The 22824-nt window shown below is 33.2% G+C and overlaps 1 protein-coding gene across 1 annotated transcript in view; it reads right to left on the reverse strand.

Annotated features, from left to right (window-relative positions):
* Nucleotides 1–6462, reverse strand: part of LOC114338583 (probable chitinase 2) — an 83907-nt gene extending 77445 nt beyond the window's left edge. The window contains exon 1 of the mRNA XM_028289184.2: nt 6214–6462. Within this exon, the coding sequence (XP_028144985.1) occupies nt 6214–6283 (70 nt within the window). The 5' untranslated portion in view covers nt 6284–6462. The remainder of the gene's footprint in view (nt 1–6213) is intronic.
* Nucleotides 6463–22824: the final 16362 nt, after the last annotated feature.

Raw genomic sequence — 22824 nt, forward strand, 5'->3', positions numbered from 1 at the left:
GAGTATCTATTTTGATTCACAAAAGAGTATTCCGTCCACTGGTAGCTCCACTCCCGATGCAGTGTTGACTTGAAAGAGATTATACTATCAGTCAGTGTTATTTTATGTAGAATACTGGTATCGGATGAAACGCTTTCTTTGGCTAATAAGTCGACATACTCATTATGTTCAAATCCTGCGTGTGCTTTAATCCAGATAAAATGTACATTGATTCCTTTGGTTAAAAGATTTTGTTTAATATGTTTAATTTTATAAATGTATGGGCAGTCTTGGATGTTTGGGGGTCCATATTTACCAAGAGATTTCAATACTGCTAAGGAGTCAGACAAATTTATAATATGGGCGAAATCAAATTCAGCTACATATAGTAAAGCTTCATATATTGCAATAGCCTCTGCTGTATAAATCGAAGTCTCCGGTTTCAGTTTGAATTTCTTTTCTATATGTCCCGATGGTATAAAAAAGGCGCATCCAGTTCCATCTGCAGATTTAGACGCATCTGTATATAGAGCTATTGACTCATTGTAACTATTCGTTATGGATAAAAGAATATTTTTATTTAAATATATGTTTTCACTATAATTTGGTACAATAATATCTGTAGGAGAAAAGAAAGAAGAGTACGCGTAGTTTTTGAATAAGTCGTTCGTTTTATCTATATTTTTTAAGAGTACTATATTTTGATTATAAGCTTCACACAGTAAGGGAGATTTCTTTTTTTGCCAATATTTATTGGTTAGATCATGGCAACTTAAAGTCACTATTTTTTGGTATAGAAGAGGGTTAATTAAGTATACTTTCATTAAATATTTTTTGGACAAAAAACGTCGTCTTAGATTTAAAGGAGGTTCCAAGGCTTCCAAATATAAAGCTTGTACTGGAGTGGATCTCATAGCTCCTAGACATATTCGTAAGGCTGAATTCTGTAAAACGTTGATTTTGTTTAGTAGTGCATTACTTGCTGATCCATACAAAACACTGCCGTAATCGAAAATAGATCGTATGTAAGCTTTATAAAATAATAAACTTACTTCAACATCCGATCCCCACCAAGTTCTATTAATTGATTTAAGAAAGTTTATTCCCTTATTACACCTGTTCAACATGTCGTCAATATGTAACTTCCAGGTCAATTTTTGGTCGAGTATCATTCCAAGATATTTAATTTTATTTTTAAAAGAAAATTTATGCCCACCTAAGGTGATTGTGCTAATATTAGGAAAGTTATGTCTGGTAAATAAACAAACTTGTGATTTACTGCATGATAATTCAAAGCCATTTTCAATAAACCATTTTTTATGGAGACCATAGACACTCTTCAAGTTTTCAATGGATTGCTGATATTTCTTGTGTTCTGTGTACAAACAGAAATCGTCAGCATATTGTACAACATTAAATGCAATATTGTTAATAGTGATGTTGTGTAGATCTGCTGTGTAAATGTTAAATAAAATAGGGCTCAAAACGGAGCCCTGAGGTAATCCTTTATTATTAAGTCTAGGGCCTATAAGAGTATGATTATTTTTTAAATAAATTATTCTATTTTTATACAGGTTTACAATGTTAGAAGCAAACTGTGATGGAATATTAAAAAATGTAATCATTTTTTCTTGGAGAATTGAAAGAGAGACAGAGTCATAAGCACCTTCGATGTCTAAAAATAAAGCGGGCACATAACTGTTCCTGGAAAAACTGTTCTGAATGTCTACAACAAGAGTTGTTAAGGAATCTAAAGTTCCATAACCTTTTTTAAAACCATGTTGGTTAGCGGGTAAAGGATTTTGATCCCTTAGCCACCAATCCAACCTAATCTTAACCATCCGTTCGAGAGTCTTCAATATACATGATAATAATGATATCGGTCGGTAAGCTTCAGCTAATTTAGGGTCTTTCCCCGGTTTGGGAATAGGAACGACTATAATACGCTTAAAATCTATTATGCTGTTGCCTTCAATAATTATCTGGTCAAATATATTTAAAAGTAATTGTTTTGCGTTATCTGGTAAATGTTGTATCATAGGATATTTGATTGCATCGTATCCTGGTGAGGTACTAACGCGATTATCAAGGGCAAATTCTAATTCAGTTCTCGAAAAAGGTGTAAGGAGAAAATGATTCTGATCAGATGGAAGCGTTTTAGAATTAATAACATCTAACTGGTTATTTACGTAAGGTGGAGCTATTTTATCGAAAAAATCGTCTACCCATGAATTACTTAGAGGTAATGAAAAATTAACTTTTTTCCTATTCATTTTTCTTGCTTGATTCCAAATAAGACTAGATGGAGTTTGTTTATTTAATTTTGAACACCATGCAACCCAACTTTGTTTGGCCTTTAATTTCAGGAATTTTTTGACACGAGCATTTACTTCTTTGCATTTACAAAAATTTTCAGGAGAAGAATTGTTTTTATAGTTTATTAATGCCTTCTTTCTTTCTGCAACGGATTGATCACATTCCGAATCCCACCACGGAGGGGGAGTCCGTTTGCATTTAAATGGTTTATATTCAGAAATAGATTGTTTAGAAGCTTCATTAATACAGTCAATAAGGAAATTATATTTTTCTTGGGTATTTAAGGATGTGTGAGGTTTTTCGTTTAATAAGGTATCAACAAGCTGAGAGTATAATGACCAATTTGCTTTTTTAATGTTCCACTTAGTACTGGGATAAATGGTATTAGCATTAGTTCCCAAGACATCGATCACAACCTTTATAACGAAATGATTTGATCCCAAGGTATCAAGATCTACAGACCACGAAGTTTTATCAAAAAGGGATGGTGAGCAAAACGTGACATCAATCATGGAATCTGAGTTTCCTGGACTCGTTTGGCAAGTTGGTTGTCCATTATTCATTACTACATAATCTAAATTCTGAATTGTCTCCACAATTTGATGGCCTATATTATCATTTTTATATGAGCCCCACAAAGAATTATGTGCATTCATATCTCCTCCAATGATACAAGGGTGTTTTAGTTGAGAAAATAACTTATCCCAATCTTCGGTTTTGGTTTTAGTTTTTGGGCACCTATATACAGAGAGTAAACTTAAATAACTTTGTTTATAGTTGATTTTAATACCACAAGCAAGCAAGTCTTGAATATAATTTTTTTTAATTGTTATGCGCTCAAAAGGAATACCAGTTTTAATTAAAATAGCAACTCCAGAATAGCCGTCATCGCGATCTTCGCGTATCACATTATAACCTCTATAAATATATACAACATCCCGTTTAAACCAAGTTTCACTTATTAAAGCTATGTCAATATCTTCGGTTATTAAAAAGTTAATAAGGCTGTTTTTGTTAGCAACAGCTGATCGAGCATTCCATTGTATTATTTTGAGTTTAGATTTGTTCGTCATTAGATGAGTTATTTTTTAAAATATTATCTAGAACATTATTAATACCTTTGGCTAACAAATTCATGTCAAGTGATTTTGCCTCTTCTAAACAATTAATATTTTGAATAAAACTTGAGAAAAGAAGTACTAAGGAATCTACTAACTTATTTTTATCATTGTCTGTATTAGGAAAACTTTCCTTATTTAAGGGAGGTAAAGGTTGAGACGGTCCAAATCTGAAAGGGATGAGATATGGTGTAGGATCTTCGGAAGTTGGAGATGATACTTTTCTTTTTTTATTTGCACTATACTCAGTGCTTGATGTACTACAGCTTGGTTGGCTAAAACTTTTGGGTTTCTGTAGGTGAGGCCTCAATGGCTTGAAATAAGGAGATGTACTAACTTCAGAGGAGTTAGTTAATTTTGGAAATTCTTTGTCTGAATTTGACAATATTTCAAATCTGTTATTAGAAATAAGACCAGAAAATGATGAGTCACTCAAATTTTTTGCCTCCAAATATGAGATTTTATGTTCAATCATGATATTTTTTATTTTTTTTTGATGTTCGAAAAAAGGACAGTTTTTAGAGATCGATATATGCTTATCAGTTTTACAGTGTATGCAATACTTTTTTGTTTCATCACATGTATGTATGTCATTTTTAATTTGTCCACATTGTATACAGTATTCCTGTGTACCTTTACACTGTCTAGAAATATGTCCATATTTGAGGCATTTATAACATTGCGTCACTTTACCCAACAATTTTTCCACTTGGAAAAATACATAATTTATCACAACATAGTTTGGCAAACAGTTGCCTTCAAAAGTAATTATAACATTACGTCTAGGGACGTATTCTGTATTTCCATCCTTTTCTACTTTCCTGTGCATTCTTTTAATATCAATAATTGGTGAACTAGAGCTCATATATTTTTTCAAATAGTCAATATTATATTTGGTATCAACATCGCGTATCAGTCCTTTGATTTCCAAGAGGTGATTTGGAATGTACGCTTTTAAATTATCGTCCTTTAAGTGACTATTATTGACTAAATTGTTTGCATCCAAAATAGATTTGAGGATTACTTTAACACGGTTTCTTCCTATACTTTTAATTTGCTTAATATTATTAATCTTTAATTTTTGATGTAAAATATCTGCAACAACCATTGGATGCAAACGGGAAATATTCTGATCATTGGTCTTCTCAACATAAACACAACAATTTTGAAAGTCGTAACTATTACAATTAATATTAAAAAGTTTTACCTCCCTTGTAGCAGAAGAATTTGTGGTGATAGTTCCTGTATCCATGTCTTGATTACTATCACTAATAACTTCAGCAGTATTTAGTTCGCACACTGGCGTCTTTTTTATATTCTCCCCCATCTGGGGAGAATATTTTCACTTTTGTATCACTATTCTACAATATGTAAATGTTTTTACCCACGATGAAATTTAAATGTTTTAATTGTCACAAAAACTGCGAGCTGAATGTCAATATTTAGGTACGTTTAACCATGGCCAAATTTTAAACTGTTCACACAAAAGTTAAACACCGTGAAAAGAAGCCTAGGCTGTTTAACCCATAGGACTGAAACTTCTTATCAATGATAATTAAAACCACTATAAAATTAATTTAAGTTAAACTACTAAAAAATTAATTTTTTCTGGAGCTATTTTAGATGCAACCGTATTTGACGTTTATTAATGTAATAGTAACTTATATCTAAGTAATATAGCAACTAAATTAGTAAACTATATTAATTTTTTGATTTTTGTTTTTGATATTAGATTTTTTGTTTTTCCTGTATTTGTTACTGTTTTAAACAGTTTTGATCTCATACTAATAGTAATACTTAAATAAATGTGGACTTAGTTGATTAATTTATTGATTTATTTGCCTTATATAAATATGACTATTTTCAATATGCGGGATCCCGCAAATACCGAGATCCCGCGGGATTGAAAATTCTTAGTCCCGCAAATACCGAGATTGAACTCAGGCTGCGGGATTGGAAACCCTAGACGTAGAGTAGATAGAACACAACAAAAGTTAAAATATAAGTCGCAAAATATGACAAAAATGCGCAATCTATAGCAGAGATAGCGATTTGATAAATATCAACACTAAAACAGCAACAGAAAGGAGATCTGAAAAATGACAGCAAACCGATAGTCAATTCAAAAAACCCGTCAATGCCCTTGAAAAACGATAGGTAGATGCAAAAATGATGGCTCGAACTCTGATGATTAGCAGGAATTCCCTATTAAAACAACAACAAAAAAATGTCGTACATGAACATTATACATAAGTATGTGAATGTACTTGTACTTATTTTATTTGGCTGTATTATCTTATCAAATCATCCTGTCTCATCTTAGTTTAAATTTCGTCTTATCTGCGGATAGATTAGAAAGTTGTGGAATTATGGATATGCTTTGAATTCACCTTAAACATAACTGTCTATCATAAATATATAACTGTATTATTGAATACTTTTTTTAAATACAGGTACATCAAATGGAGTTACTTATTAATTCCTATTAAATCCTAGTATAATAGTAGGTTAGTACAAGAAATATATTAGTAGACAAAAGCACCCAAATCAGTCCTGTTAAATATTATAAGTGAATATTTAGAGCTCATTTACAATAAAACGTAACATCTTGTTTTTGCACAAGCTTATAGTATATTTTTAATATTCTACAACAGCCTTAGAAAAAAAGAGATTGAAAAAGAAGACAATAGCGACGAACTCTTGAAGTCACCCAATTCGCACACTCTCACTTCAATATAAACTTGTAACCTGGACAACATTAGTTACAAACTAATGTTAGTAACTACACAAAAGATATTACCTGTAGAAGCATCACACATCCAGTTGTTGAAAAATAGAAACAGTACCACAGAAACACAAGCCGAAAACATATTTTGTCGTCGAAATACTGTCCCGTATGGTAAGTAGATCGCGAATGAAATGATAATAAACCACCGCGGTAACTTTTGCGATCTAAAAGCTGATGGCCTTTCACTTCTACTAAAGGTGTTCTCGCGGCTCGAGAATATTTCTTCCACTTACCTGTTCGCGGTATGTCAATGGACTAACAACATCAGTGGAGTAGAAGGTCATATAAGAATTCTGAATAATAAGCACAAGACACAAAATAAAACGATGTATAGGTACTGCGCTACTGCGAGACATAAGTTAGGGATATAGAAAATAGGGAACTTGCATAAATTTTTAAATATTAAAATGATATTAAAAAACATAAGGTAACATGATCTTAAAACGCTTGCATGCGAAAAAAACAAATATTTTTAACCCGTACGCTAATTACGACGCTTTGAAAATGCTGTAAAATTCAAATATCTTAGGAGGCTCTTGAACGTCCTTCTATTGGTTCGACGTCACGGGCCACGGTCAACCGGGCCTAGCAGTCGGAAACAACGCGATTAGGGTAGGTATCACGGGTATATTACATTTTAATCGTCTTTAATGGAAAATTCCTAGGTATTATTTATGTTCATCTTATATATTGTAATAAGTAGTTCCCCAATCAGCTTAGTTTTAAACTGAAATTGATAAAGTTGAGTGCTACTTTGTAAAGAGTTTAAAACGCATAATATAACGGACGAGGGTTTTTCAAAAGGTCAATCTGACTAACTTACCTACCATTGATGTCTTCATGGTGGCAACTTTTATAAAAAGTAGTGAAAGCTATTCTATTGGAGAAATGCGAGGTGTCAAGGCAAATAAGTAAGAGTTATTAATAAGCATGTTTAAACCGTTTATAACAATAGTTTGGTACCATTATATTGTAGTATACGGTTTACCCCGTGGGTTTTATCTACCTACCTCTAATCGAAGGATTTCGTATATCCTGGAAAAGATTACGGTGTAATTTGCATTATAATAAAGATTATATTTTATTGTAATGTTTATTAGTACCTACTGGAGCCTTTCATTATTGTGTTCAAAGCCTTCTGAGAAAAGATTATGGTGATTAGCAGACGGACCGATAGAACGTGTACATAGCCAACAAAATCCTTCTTTACAAAGTTATTAATACGCATAAATAAGAAGAATCATTATTGTAATTTTACAAGTTAATATATTTATCATCTCGGCTTATACTTACACCGCATCCCTCGGTAGACCGCAAGCTATAGTAGAAACCCGACTGTAGACCGCATACTATAGTAGCACCAATACTTTTTAGTTACTCTTACTTTTATTACTAAAAGTTTGGTTTATTTCTAAGTTACTTGTTTCTTCTTTGTTCTTCAACACAAGAAACGACAAAAGTAATTTCATAAAAAAGAACTTTTTGATACATGTCAACAGAGATAAAATGTTAATATTTTGTCTGTCACAGAAAAAATCATTTTTGCCAGAGAGTAAAACAAGATATTTCAACTATATTATTTATCTATGGGCAACAAACTGCATTAAATGCAATAAATAGCCCACCGAACGGGAAAACGATACGAGTGGCCTGTGACGTCAGGCCCCAAAACGTCTAGCTTTTGAAGTTGTTTGAAACGGAAATTTTAGGCGCGGAACTTTGACCATATTATGTTGTACGTACACTATTCATTGTTAAGACGTAATATTTTGAATATACCATTTTAAAACATAAATTAACAATTTTATGCAAAAAAATTTTTAGTGCAAGTTCCCTATTATGCTCATTTTCATAGTTGATTTTTTCCTGAACAGATTAACGGATTCCACTATTTTTTTTATTATTTTATATATTTCTTTGGTATTTACACAGTTGGGCAAAGGTTTACTCAAACTTCTTCTTTGTACGTAGGTATACCGGGTGGAAGAAAAGAAATGGTTTTCTTATGTTAAGTTTGAGACACCCTGTAGGGAGGACAAGTTACAACTGTTACAAGTGTGAGTTGAGTATGCATCAAAATCGTATTATAGTCTTATGTTCTGTAAAAATTTTGTTTTTGAATATCCCTGATTAGAGCAAGAAATGAAAGAATTTAAAATGCAAATAATAGGTATTAGCGAAACAAAGAAATGTGGAAGAGGAAAAGAAAAAATATCAGAAAATTACACGATGTATTACTCCGGGGTAGACAAAGAACTTAGAGCGAAAGAAGGAGTAGGCATAGTAGTCACAGAGACAATAGAAAAAAGAGTATCAGATTTCAAACCAATATCGTCGATAATAATGTATATAAAAATAGAAATGGAAGAGGAATGGTACATAGTGCAAATATATGCACCAACGGAAAGAACAGAAGAAGAAAAAATGGAAGATTTCTACAATGAACTACAGAATACCCAAGATGAGATAAGAGAAAAATGTGAAAGAGTAGTGTTAATGGGAGACTGGAACGCAAGGATAGGGAAAGATGAAAACAAAGGACTTGGGGGCATGGGAAGACATGGTGAAGAGATACTAAACAGAAATGGAATTAAAATGATCAGATTCGGCCAGACAAATGACCTATTAATAGGAAACTCGTTTACACAGCAAGTACTACAAGATAAATATACATTTATAGCAGAAAGCAGAGATGCAAAAAAGCATAATAGATTACGTAGTCTACACGCAAGAAATGAAACAAAATATAAAACAAGTCTGGACAGAACAGAGAGCAGAGATCGGAACTGATCACAGACTGGTAATGGCAGATATGACATGGCGAAAACCGGTACAACCAGAACACAAAGAATACAGCAGAATAGCCATAAAAAAGCTAAAAGATGAGCAAAAGAAAAGGAGATATCAAGAAGAAACTGATAAGGGGTTCAAAATGGAGGAGAGAAAGAAAATAGAAATGGATATGGAGGAAAAATGGAAAAAATTTAAAGAGATAATAATGAAGAAAGCAGAAGAGATACGCGGAAATCTAACAGTCAAAAAATTAAACAAAAAGACGGAATGGTGGAATGCAGATATACAGGAAGAAGTGAGGAAAAAGAAAAAGGCATGGAAAAAATACAATAGTACAAGAGAGGAACAAGATAAAAAGAATACCAAAAACACAGAAACACAGTGAAAGAACTAGTTAGAAAAGGAAAGAAAGAGAGTTGGAAGAAGTTCGGTGAATCACTAAACCAAAATCACAGAGACAATAACAGATGCTTCTGGAATAAAGTAAGGAGCCTAAGAGGAAAAAAAAAGAAAAGAACTCAGAGGAGTAAAAAACAAACACAACAAACTACAGACAAATACAACAGAGATACTAGAGGTATGGAGAGAATATTATGAAGAGAAATATATGGGCGAAGAAAGTGAAGAAATAGAGACAGAGGGAACCATAGAACAGACAGCAGCAGACGAATACCAAATGGAAGAAATAAGTACAGAAGAATTGGAAGAAGCGATAAGTAGAATAAAAATAGGAAAAGCGAGCGGAGCAGATAAAATTGATCCCGAAATGATAAAATGGATAGGGAAAGAAGTGGTTGCTGGAAATATTGAGAGAAGCGTGGAGAACAAACAAAATGCCGAGAGAATGGGAAGAAAACTTACTGATCCCAATTCACAAGAAAGGAGAAGAATCCACCTGTGGAAACTATAGAGATATATGCCTCTCATCAGTAGTGTTCAAGCTATATACGAGAATAATAGAAAGAAGATTAAGAACAGATGTAGAAGAAAAACTTGAAGACGAACAAACAGCATTCAGAGCCAAAAGGCAAACAGTAGACAACATAAGCATACTACGAAAAATAATAGAAAAAAATAATGATCGGGGAACAAACATATATATGACCTTCACAGACCTTAAAGCAGCGTTCGACTCAGTAGACCGGAAAGTATTGTGGAATACTATGGAGGAGCTGGGAATAACGAGACAACTATTAGAGATAATTAAAAGTACATACAGCAGAGTGGTGGGAAAAATACAAATGGGAGGTAGCAGATCACCAGAATTTAGGATGAACAAGGGTATAAAACAGGGAGATAGCCTAAGCCCACTCCTATTCGTCATAATTATGGATAAATTATTTAAAAATGTAAAAAGAAGAACAAACCACTTAAAAACAATAATAGGCTACACGCACCTAACACCAGTTATGATAGAAGGATTATTGTATGCGGACGACGTCGTTCTTTTAGCAGACAACCCGAGAAAGATGCAGCGACTAACTGATGTATGGACTGAGGAAATAGAGAAAATGAACTTAGAAATAAACATCAGCAAATGCAAGACGATGAAAATAGGTCAGCAGGAGAAGGAGATTGAAGGCGAAACACGAGTGTTCTGTAAAGGACAAGAATTGGAGAGGGTGACGGCCTACGAGTACCTGGGCACGATAATATCTAATGACGGGAAGCTAGATCTAGAAATTGCAAATAGGACAAAGAAAGCTACGAAAATATATTATGCGATTAATAATACACGATACTGGGAAAACGGGAAATCAGCCAGGAAACAAAAATGCATGTATATAATACAATCACAGTACCAACTCTTCTATATGCAAGCGAGACATGGGTCACAAATAAAAGACATGAAAGTGCCATAAATGCAGCAGAAATGAAGCAGCTGAGAAAAATAGCTGGAAAGACGAAGATGGACAGGGAAAGGAACGAAAACATCAGAAACGTGCTAAGTCAGGAACCAATAGAGAAAAAAATTAAAAAAAGAAAACTGAATTGGTTTGGACATATAACTAGGATGAATGAGAACAGACTAGTAAAGAAGGTGACAGATGCCAAAAGACAGGGGAAAAGAAGAAGGGGCAGACCTAGAAAGGGGTGGATGGAGCAGATCGAGGAAATCGGGACAAAGAGAGGGAAAACAGTGCAATAGATGAAGGAAATGGCAGGAGACTGGAAGGCGTGGAAGAAATGGGTAAAAGATGGATAGGTGATACCAAAGTCCGACGCTCTTATAGGGCATAAGGACAACGAGAAGAAGAAGAAGAATGTCCCTGATATCTTTAAAAACAAAAAAAAGGTTTTATTCTTTAACGTGTGTTTTAACTGAAACAAAAGTTTAAGTGTTTAAGACACCATAAATGGGGGGGAAAAGGTACAAAGGTTGGTATATATCGAAATTATGTTGTAGTCTCATATATCTTGTGAACATTTTATTTTTTATATTTCTGTGATATCTTTAATAACAAAGAACCTAGACGGTTTTACTCTGTAATATGTGTTTTAACTGACGACATGCGATACGTGAGCATGTCTTATCATACCACTAAGATGAAATTATTTCCTATATCTAGTGCGAAAGGAACAGAGTGTTCAAAGAAATAGACCTCTCTGTGCAATGGACCTCTCGCTATTTAAAGAGCCTCCACGTAGACACCAAAGCCATACTTACTGTCAAGGAAATTCCACCCCCAAACATCACAAAGCCTCCATTAAACAATCTCATCTCTCTTATGTTGCGCTGTGCATACCGCCCACTTGGTTGACAAATAACTCTTAAAGTATCGACCAGAATTGTTAACGTTCTGTGCCTTTCTGTTTTTAAAGGTTTGTTAACTGTTAGCAGGGCCGCGTTTAGGTCAATTACCGCCCTAGGCAATTCTCTAGTAGCCGCCCTTCAAACATGTACCATTTTTGCGAAAAAAAAAATGCAAGCAGAATTTTTTATTTAGGGAGCGTTCAAGCATTATGTAACGCGATTTTTGAAGATTTTTGACCCCCCCTCCCCCCTTACGTAACGCAATTTTTGAAGATTTTTGACCCCCCCTAACCTGCGTTACGTAATACTTGAACGGTCCCTTAAATAAGAAATGTATTGTTTGGAAATGTATTAAAATGAGGAACATAGAATTTATAAAAAATAATATTTTACACAAGTGAGAAGAACAAAAATCACACTGATCACAGTATGGTATGAATTCACTTTTGACCGGTGAAAATAAACACAGAATGTTTTACATAAAAATGAAAAAATTTTTTTTTCTCTCTGATTCTGGCTTTGGTTTAGAACTAGAACCTTTAGCCACGTAATTGTATAACTTATCACTAAGTCAGGGGAGTAATGTGTAGTGTGTGTGTTGAGTAAGTGTCTTGTTACTTTGCAAAGTCGACGTCATTGTCTTTGCAAAGAGACGCTAATTGTTTCCGAACGTCTGCGGTACCTCCGAAAATGAAAAATTATGATTATGTATAATTTGCAATTTGCACTAGTATAAGATAGGAATGTGTTGCGATAGCAGTAGCCGTTATTTTTTAACTGTTATTTCACTGAAGCTACTTCACACTGTTACATCATTTTCATAATATCTAACTGAAATATTCAGGTAGCTGACTACTTTTTTAATTCATGTAGAATGTCTATTAAGCTAGAAAGACCATTTCATAAGGGAGCCATGAGACACACCACATTTTTTTGCTATTTTATTGCTAATTTATTACGCAAATTAAAAATTTATTGCTTCATCCCCTTCAGAGAAACAGGTGGCCATTCCAGCTTAATATTAAGCTAGAAAGGCCAACATTCATATATCCGGAACGAAAGTAGATAGAGAGTTGCTTCCGGTGGTCTATTTTATTGCTAATTAATTGCAAATTTATTACGCAAAACAAAAATGTATTGCTTCATCCCCTTCAGAGAAACAGGTGGCCATTCCAGCTTAATATTAAGCTAGAAAGGCCAACATTCATATATCCGGAACGAAAGTAGATAGAGAGTTGCTTCCGGTGGTCTATTTTATTGCTAATTAATTGCTAATTTATTACGCAAAACAAACATTTATTGCTTCATCCCCTTCAGAGAAACTGGTGGCCATTCCAGCTTAATATTAAGCTAGAAAGGCCAACATTCATATATCCGGAACGAAAGTAGATAGAGAGTTGCTTCCGGCGGCCTATTTTATTGCTAATTAATTGCTAATTTATTACGCAAAACAAAAATTTATTACTTCATCCCCTTCAGAGGTGGCCATTCCAGCTTAATATTAAGCTAGAAAGGCCAACATTCATATATCCGGAACGAAAGTAGATAGAGTGTTGCTTCGGGTGGCCTATTTCATTGCTAATTAATTGCTAATTTATTACGCAAAACAAAAATTTATTGCTTCATCCCCTTCAGAGAAACAGGTGGCCATTCCAGCTTAATATTAAGCTAGAAAGGCCAACATTCATATATTCGGAACGAAAGTAGATAGAGAGTTGCTTCCGGTGGCCTATTTTATTGCTAATTAATTGCTAATTTATTACGCAAAACAAAAATTTATTGCTTCATCCCCTTCAGAGAAACAGGTGGCCATTTCAGCTTAATATTAAGCTAGAATAGCCAACATTCATATTTCCGGAACGAAAGTAGATATAAGGTAGCTTCCGGCGGCATATTTTATTGCTAATTAATTGCTGAAAGATTGAGTTTACAAGAATTTACAAACTCACCCCCTTCAACCCCTACCGTTATCATCATTCCCCGGAATCCACAAAAAGTGAAAATAACCAGTTTATAGGGCTAAAACCAAGTACGTATTTTTTGCTCATTAATTACTACATGTCTAAGCCAAAAATGAATGTTTTGCTTCCTCCCCTAACGAGCCACAATGGCTGCAGCGGTTTAATACTTAAGGCTGCAATACTCCTATTAATATAAACAAAAATGTTGTTGCTTAGTAAAAAAATTCTTCTAATAATTTATTTAATTTGACTCATTTATATCGGCAATTCAGATACATATGATACATTTTAAAGTAGAAGACTTTAAAATGATATTGCCAATATTTATGAGTTGCGTTCCTGGGACGACTTTACTGAAAGATAGTTCATTCGATTACATGAAATCAACCCCAACTCAAGAATATCCGTCACAAAAAAATCATAGCATGTGATCTGTCTTTAAAAAGACAACCACATGCAACGGTGACATTTTAATGTCACTAACGCGAGAATTTTAATGTCACCGTTGCATGTGGTTGTCTTTTTAAAGACAGATCACATGCTATGATTTTTTTGTGACGGATATTCTTGAGTTGGGGTTGATTTCATGTAATCGAATGAACTATCTTTCAGTAAAGTCGTCCCAGGAACGCAACTCATAAATATTGGCAATATCATTTTAAAGTCTTCTACTTTAAAATGTATCATATGTATCTGAATTGCCGATATAAATGAGTCAAATTAAATAAATTATTAGAAGAATTTTTTTTACTAAGCAACAACATTTTTGTTTATATTAATAGTATTTTGTATTTTGACAACGGCACCCGATTTGGGCATCAAAACGTTAATAAAAATCATTTTTTTATAATATTGTGGCTTATTTCCCATTCTAAATAGTTAAAACTTCAGAATCTTCTTAATTAATCACATAACAGCTACTAAAAACTGAAAGTAAACAACAGAATAACACCAAAGCTGTGTTCAACGTCCTATTTAAACTCGAACTGCCGAAAATTGCAATTGAAACCTGTGACGAAGGGGGTATATGGGAATGGTAGTGAGTCAGGACGTAAACTCGTAAACAAACAGACGTCGCGCCAAGGTCAGCGCTTCTGCGAATCGTGTGGCAGTGGCCGACAGAGCGAGCTTCCGATCAGGGGCTCCCACGGGTTATGAGATGTTAGCACCTCATTGATCGAATTTCGTAAAAATAATTATACCATCCTTTTGCTCACGGTTTGTACAGCAATGATCACTAGGTTTCAGATTTTGATCACCTGTAGTTTATTTTTTATTAAGGGTTGAAAATTCAAGGACGAAAAAGAAGATGTTGGCACCTCATTGATCGAAATCTTTAAAACAAATGACTGTATTCGATAGGAAATAAAGCGCTGAGCAATGATCACCTATTTTGAACATTGATCAGGCTTTTTTTGCACTGAAAATAATTATTAAAGTTGCAATAACATTACCACGCACGCGCAGTCCATTAAAATTTTTATATCTAACAGGAGCCCAGTTCTTTAGCGCGGTAAAAATTTTAAACCTACTGTGAAATCAGTGCCTTCCCGAGTTTTGCTAAATTACTATGTTACGGCTAGTATTTCTGAAATATATTTATACCATCTGAAAGTTAACAAATTGCTCACGAAAGGACACACATTTCCAGGGTTTAGTCATTAGCAGATAATTTTGTATTAATTATTTGAAAAATTTTCAAGGACAGTCACTCTTCAATCTCATCAAAATTCTTGCAAGCTTTTTACTCTTAGAACGAATCTTTTTCTTACAGTGTTGCGCGATTTTGAATAAGTAATAAATTATAAGTTCTGACCTAGAAAACTCAGAATTGATTTTTACATTATAATCACACAAAGCGGTTATAGTTAAATTTGTTGCTATCTAGAGAATGTAAAGATTATTCGTGATAATAAGAATTGTAATATATTTCTTTGTTGTGGATATTAGGACTAATATAATCCAAGGAGACTAAGTCAGATCACACTATTGGCAACTGAGCATCTTAAAACATATGTCTTATTATATGCATTGTTGTCAGGTCTAAAAGTTACTTTTTCTCGTAGAGTTTTTTATACCTACCTAATAATACTATTATAATTATTATATTATATTATATTATAATAATTATACTATCATTTTTTAAAAAGGAATTTCTTTTTTTAAGCAATGATACTATTATATAAAACTGGTGATTTTTTCCTTCGCCATGCGACGGGGGATACAATCAATTGCCCTGTACAGTCGCTGCACTCAATTTTTTTCTGGCATCCTCTAATTTTATTTGACAACCAACGTTTTCTGACTCGTACTTTTTTTTTTATTTTATAACTATGAGAAAGACTGGATTGATTTGGCTAATTTTGATTTTGAAATATTTTTAAAAGTCGTGTTCTCACCATAGATATAATAACACAATAGATTAGGCCAGGTCCGAAAAATAGCCTAACGCGGAGAAGTTCGGGTCGGTGGTCTATTTATCTCTCTTTACCGGCGCTTAGCTTTCTCTCTCTAGCATATGATGGCTGCCGCCTCTGTGTCACTGTCGTTCCATTAAACCCACCTCTTGGTAGATACGCTCACACTCGCACGACAGACAAATATAACTAGCTAGACTATGTACTGTACTTAACCCGCGAGTAGTCGCGCCGTTAGATAGAATCTCACATTATATCCTTTTTCGCGATAATTAACTTGATGAAAAATTTTGCAATTTTGAAAAAATTTCGTAAGTGCCTCGAGGAAGGGTGTAGTAATACGTAGGACTTTTTTTATTTTTTTTCTTCTTTTTGTGGAAATTATGGCTATGGGGACAGCCAATTAGCTTTAATAATTGTTATAAATAATATTTTTATTATCTGGACCAGAATAATATTTCATGGTTTATATAATATAATAGGTACAATAAAAAGTATTTTTCAACATTTACTCTGCGATAAAGTTTAAAATTCAAAACCCTCCAGTGATTGACAGACTCCTAAGCCTAAAAAGACTTTGGCCAGAAGACCAAGCTGCTAGGTCAATTCCAGAGAGTCGTCAATCGTCAATGGACGACACCTGCCACAAGCCAAGAACTTATACCATATAATTACGGGTGATTCCATTTCAAATCACTCAATTTTGGATCAAAAAAACTTTTGGATCTCCGATTTGTCTGAAAATTTGTATATATATAGCATCTGAGAGATGTAGAAATAAAACATTTAAGGTCGAATTGTCTTCTTCTTCTTTTCTCAAATTGTTATTTTAAGCGATTTTATAGTGATTTTGTATTTATTTAAACAAATTTGCATTTTCTATCGTAAAGTATCAATGGAAAACATACTATTTTAATACAAGGGACTCAAAAATGTCATTTATATGGCATTATAGGTATAGGTAACAAGTTATTTGGATTCAAAACAGGTTTTTGATCAAATTTTATAGTGTAGAAAACGTTAAAATACCGTCATTTTCCTTCATTTCCAAAATACAGTCAAACCCGCTTATTGGAATAGCCTTTGTGCCAAGTAAAAGTATTCCTATAACCGGGATATTCTAATAACCGATCATTGGTTGCTACTATAAATGTTTCGGGACCTCAAATTTCTATTCCTTAAACCGGGATATTCCTTTAAGAGGTATTCTAATAAGCGGGTTCGACTGTACATCATAATCGATTTGGCTGAAAATTTGCCCACAGATAGCCAAAACATAGGACTTTAAGTGGTTAGAAGGATTTGAATTATATTACAATAATAAAAAAGTTACATGCAATATCATGGTCAAAAATATAGGCGGTTACTGTAAGTATAATTAACTCAGAAAATATCGACCTCACGACAAAAATTTTTAAAAAGAAATTGTAATAATTGTAAATATGATTTATTTTTAACAATTTCAGTTTCTACCATTTTTGTGGAAAGTTAAAAATGGCGGAGATATTGTACAAAAACGGTTCTCCTTTAAAATCAAGATGGTGGCTAACGTAACGGAGGAATTCATTCGCGATTTTAAATTTAGACTACTTTTGACCCCCCTAAAGATAAGAAAAATAAAATTTTGAGCAGCTCGGAATGCAAGGTCAAATGCTATCCCGACTGGACTAATTATACTTTTGAGTATTTTGACTTTGTATTGTAATGTAATTCAATGCTCCTCCTAGCGGCGCCGCTTGGTACACTTCGCGTCATATAAAACTGGTACACTTTTTTTCCCAATGTAAACCTGTGTTCAAACTGACAATTATTGTTCGTGAATCACTTCGTTGTTGCCATCACAGATAACGCAATTGCACTAAATCTAAATACAAAAAAATAACGTTTAAAATGTATATTTCGAATAATTGTAATACATATATTTAAATTACACACTTGTTCACTGTAAAAGTTATTCATTTTGTATTAATTTCAAATTAAATTTTTCATTTTTCCAGTGTGTTTTATGTATTCTACACAACTTAATGCAGTTTTGTCCTACAATTTACGAGAAACCAATCACACCTCTCGATTTGACATTAAACATAATAATTTAAAGTCATGCCAAGATTTATTATCTATCATTATTTTTGAATTGAAATATTTTTATAAATTATAATAAAAACCGAATCAATGTATGGATACTTAATTTAGATGACGGAAAATTACAATTGTTTTAGTTTTTAGTGTATTAAAAAATGCGGTCTGTTGCACAGCCCCGTTTTTACCTAGATTTTCGTTGAACTGGCAACTTTGCCCTAGAAATTGGAATGACACTTGTGACAAGATCAACTTACACAACTTGAAAAACACGATTTTCGGTTATAAGAGTTGTACCAGTTTTTTTTTGACGCGAAGTGTACTATCGTATCTCGGTTAACAGAATCCTGACTCTTGGTCGAAATTTATTTTTATTCATTTTGTCATTCCCCGTTAGAGGATAGTCTAACCACACTCTGCTGCAGATATTTTAATATATGCAGTTCTTCTTCGTTTCGAGTTGATTCAGTTCAGTCTACTTGCATAGCCTCTTTGATAAGGGGTAGAGACCCCGAAACACGGTGTCAGAGGATGGCAAGAGACTCGAATTGAATCAAAACGAAAACGATTACTTTCTTTTCTAATTCAAATCATTCTAACCACTTAAAGTCTATCTGTGGGCATATTTTCAGCCAAATCGATTATAATGTATTTTGGGAATGGAGGAAAATGTAAAAATAGTTATTTATGATATCAGTGTTAAAAGTACACGTTTAAGGCACGCATGTGAAAGTTTTCAGAATGAGCGAAGCGAGTTCTGCAATTCACATGAGTGCCTTAAAAATGTACTTTTTAACACGCATATCATACAATATTTTTTCTACAAACGTAATTACAGGGCAATATCCACAAAAACTTTTACTTGAACTTGACTGACATTCCATTTTTATATTTTTCTGACATTACATCAAAATTGCCTATACGGTCAATACGAACTGCAGTGCCATACAAATTTTAAAGCACTAGTGCCTTAAAGTGGCATAACGATCGTATGGAGTGCTAAAAATTGCATTTTTAACACGGTTGTAGAAAAACGATATTTAAACGTTTTATACACTATAAAATTTGATCAAAAACTGATTTTCCATCAAAATAACTTGTTATAATGCCATATAATGATATTTTTGAGTCCCTTCTACTAAAATATATTTTTTTTCATTGATACTTTACGATGTAAAATGCAAATTTGTTTAAATAAACACCAAATCATGTAAAATCGCATAAAATGACATTTTGAGAAAAAAAAAGAAGAAGACATTTGACCTTAAATACTTATTTTGTATTTGCTGTCTTTTTCTATAACAAAAGTTTGTTATTTATAGAAAAAGACAGCAAATACAAAATAAGTGATTGATGTGATCGTTCATGGGGATTTTCATTCAGTCATTTGTTTCGAGCTTCTGTCATGTGTCACATAATATTAATATATCTACGTCATACGTTATTGGTATTGCCAATGATACAAACCAAAGACGTATGACGTAGATATATTAATATTATGTGACACATGACAGAAGCTCGAAACAAATGACAATCGATGAAAAGCCTCTTTCTACTTTTTTTACATATTACACAGCAATTTTTTTGTATGTTTGTTAAAGACAAGTTACATTTTCCTACTATTCTTTGTATGTACTGGTGGCCGGTGGGAGGGGTTTTAACACCCAAACCACCCCCTGGGTGCGCCACTGGTGCCATTAGTATGAGATGAGTAACAGCCATAACAGGATGTTTCTGTCGCAGCTTAAGGTCTGTTAAGAACAGTGTTCCCAGATGACTTTTTTGAGGATCAGGAGGTGTCGCCACGAACGATCAGGAGATTTCAGGAGACTCGCTCGCCTCAAAAATTGGTAGAATTCTGTAGTTTCAGTCTTTACGTTTATAGATAGGCAACTAGATGTCGCCACGAAAAATCAGTAGAATCAGTTGGTGGAGTATTTTTACGTTTATAGGTAGGCATGCAACTCTATAAAATCTGTAAGGGACGGCTGTGGCAACGCTAGATGGCGGCTAAAGCATAAAAATAAAAAAAAATGAAATAGGATAAAATTCTGAAAAATTCAAACTCCATACAAAACCGTTCTTGAATCGTTACGCGCATGCGCAATGACGAATAATGCTGCGCAGTAACACATTTTTCGTTACTGCGCATCCTCGTAATCATTCAAGAACGGTTTTGTATCGAGTTGGAACAAAACCAGATGATTTTCAGAATTTTATCACTTCATCAGGAGGTTTAAGGACGCCATCAGTAGATCAGTAGGCGAGGGTCGCCATCAGTAGGTCTCCTGAAATTTCAGGAGGTCTGAGAACACTGGTTAAGAAGACTTATTCTGTCTGACGATCTCACTCTATCTATATCAGCGGTTCTCAATCTGTGGTAGGTACATGTACCACTGGTGGTACATATCATTATTTGAGGTGGTACAGCAAAACGCAGAAACAGCCAAAATCATCACCACTATTATAGTTAATTAGATCACCTAGCTAGATAGGTATTTCAGTTAGGTGGTACCAAAAGTAATAAAAAGTATTTGATGGTACATGACTCAAAAAGATTGAGAACCCCTGATCTATATATTTAATATCGTTCTGTATTTTCTTGTTTGATAAGATCTACGTACCCAATCGTCATTATTATCATGCAAATTACCTTTTTGGAATCCCTAGTTTGTCCATAAATACCTATATAAGTAGTACACGTTGTTTTTTAATGCAACCACATTTTAAAAATTACGTTTGTTTTCTGTTATCCACCTTGTTTCAAAATATAAAAGATTGAATATAAGAAATAAAACAAAGCAGGATTCGTCCTTTAAATCGCTGATACGGATACGGTAGCGAGGTTTGATAATTGCATTGCAATTTGCAACCCAGAAAATAAGCTAGCTTCCAAAATAAGCAACTTGTTACAGAATATGTTTGTTTTCAATCAGAATTGTATTGATAATTTTCAAATAACAAGTTCAATAGTTAATTTCAAAGTAAGCTGCTTATTATTACAATGTTAATAAATGCTGAAAGTTATACCTACTAAGTGAATAAAACGTTAATGGAAGCCATCGAGATGAATTATTACATATTATTTATAAATATTTACTTAAAAACGTAACTTATTTCAAACAATTTTATACTGTATTGTTCTGAAGCTATTTTCTTATGGCAACTTAGGATAAAACGCCAAATAAATTTAATTTCACACTTAAATTGTGGCTGATAGCCAAATAAAATAGTAAATTATAATTGGTTTAACGATATATACTGAAACTTAGGCAACAAGGCAACACTGTATAATCAGCTGTCTATCAAGTTAGCCAACTTGTACATTCATAATACTCCAGTAGAAGGGATAGAACTATTAACAGAGAGAGAAAAAAATTACTTCTAATGCAAATTGTTGTTACCATCAGCAGTGTTGCCTGAGTTTCAATATTTATTTAAATCAACGAACTTGGTTGAAATATTACATATAAATGTAAATATTTAGAAGTTTATCTCGATGGCTTCGATTAATGTTTTTTCCATATTAGATATAAGTTCACCATTTATTAACATTTTAACAATAAGCCCCTTACTTACAAATTAACTATCGAATATATAATATATGTATTTATTAAACCGATTAAAGGCAAATATGCACCTATATATAGGTATATTTTTTTATTTTTAAAAATAAAATGCAAATATTGAGCATAGTTATTTATTAATATTATCTTGCCCAAGCATACTTTCGATCTAAGTATACCTTCCCAGAATGAAGACATTTACTTAAAATTAACGATACAAATAACATACACTGGACAAAGGACAAACAGATTAAAATATTTGAACGAGATAACATTGTTCAGAGTTTGGTGGTAAAAATATACGGTGATGAGTACATTAATAACTGGCAAAATAACGGAAAACATATTACGTTGTGAAATAAATAGATATGAAACCAGTAGAGGTGGGAAATTATATATAAAAACCTAGAAATTTACCTTATATTGATAGTTTGGCTACGTATCGGAGTCAAATTATGACAGAATTTATAAAATTTTCCTGCCACAGTTTGACTCCTATACGTCGCCAAACTCATCCGATACGTCTTAAGGTGAGAAACTATGAATATAATGTAAATTTATAGATGTCTATTGATAATTTTCCACCTCTACTAGTTTCATCTCTTTTTACCTCTCAACGTATTATGTTTTCCGTATTTTGCGTTATTTTGCCTGTTCTTAGTGCACTCATCATACTGTATACCTATTCAGCAAGAATGTTCTTATTATAGAAACTAGCTTCAACTCAATTCAATTATCAAACCTTGCTTACGCATGATAACGCAAAAGATTGAAAACATAACACGTTGTGTAATAAAAAGAGTTGAAACTAGCAGAGGTGTTAAACTATCGATAGGAACCTATAAATTTACATTACATTACATACTTCACCATCTTTAGACAATTTTAGTATGAAAGGAGTATGACAAGTGCCACTGTTACACAATTTTATAAAATTCTCCTGTCACAGACGTCTAAAGGTGAGAAACTATGTAATATAAATTTAAGTATAGCTTCCTATTGATAATTTTACATCTCTACTAGTGTCATCTCTTTTTATTTCACAACGTGTT

Source organism: Diabrotica virgifera, chromosome 4 (assembly GCF_917563875.1).
Source record: "Diabrotica virgifera virgifera chromosome 4, PGI_DIABVI_V3a".
NCBI classification, from domain to species: Eukaryota; Metazoa; Arthropoda; class Insecta; order Coleoptera; family Chrysomelidae; genus Diabrotica; species Diabrotica virgifera.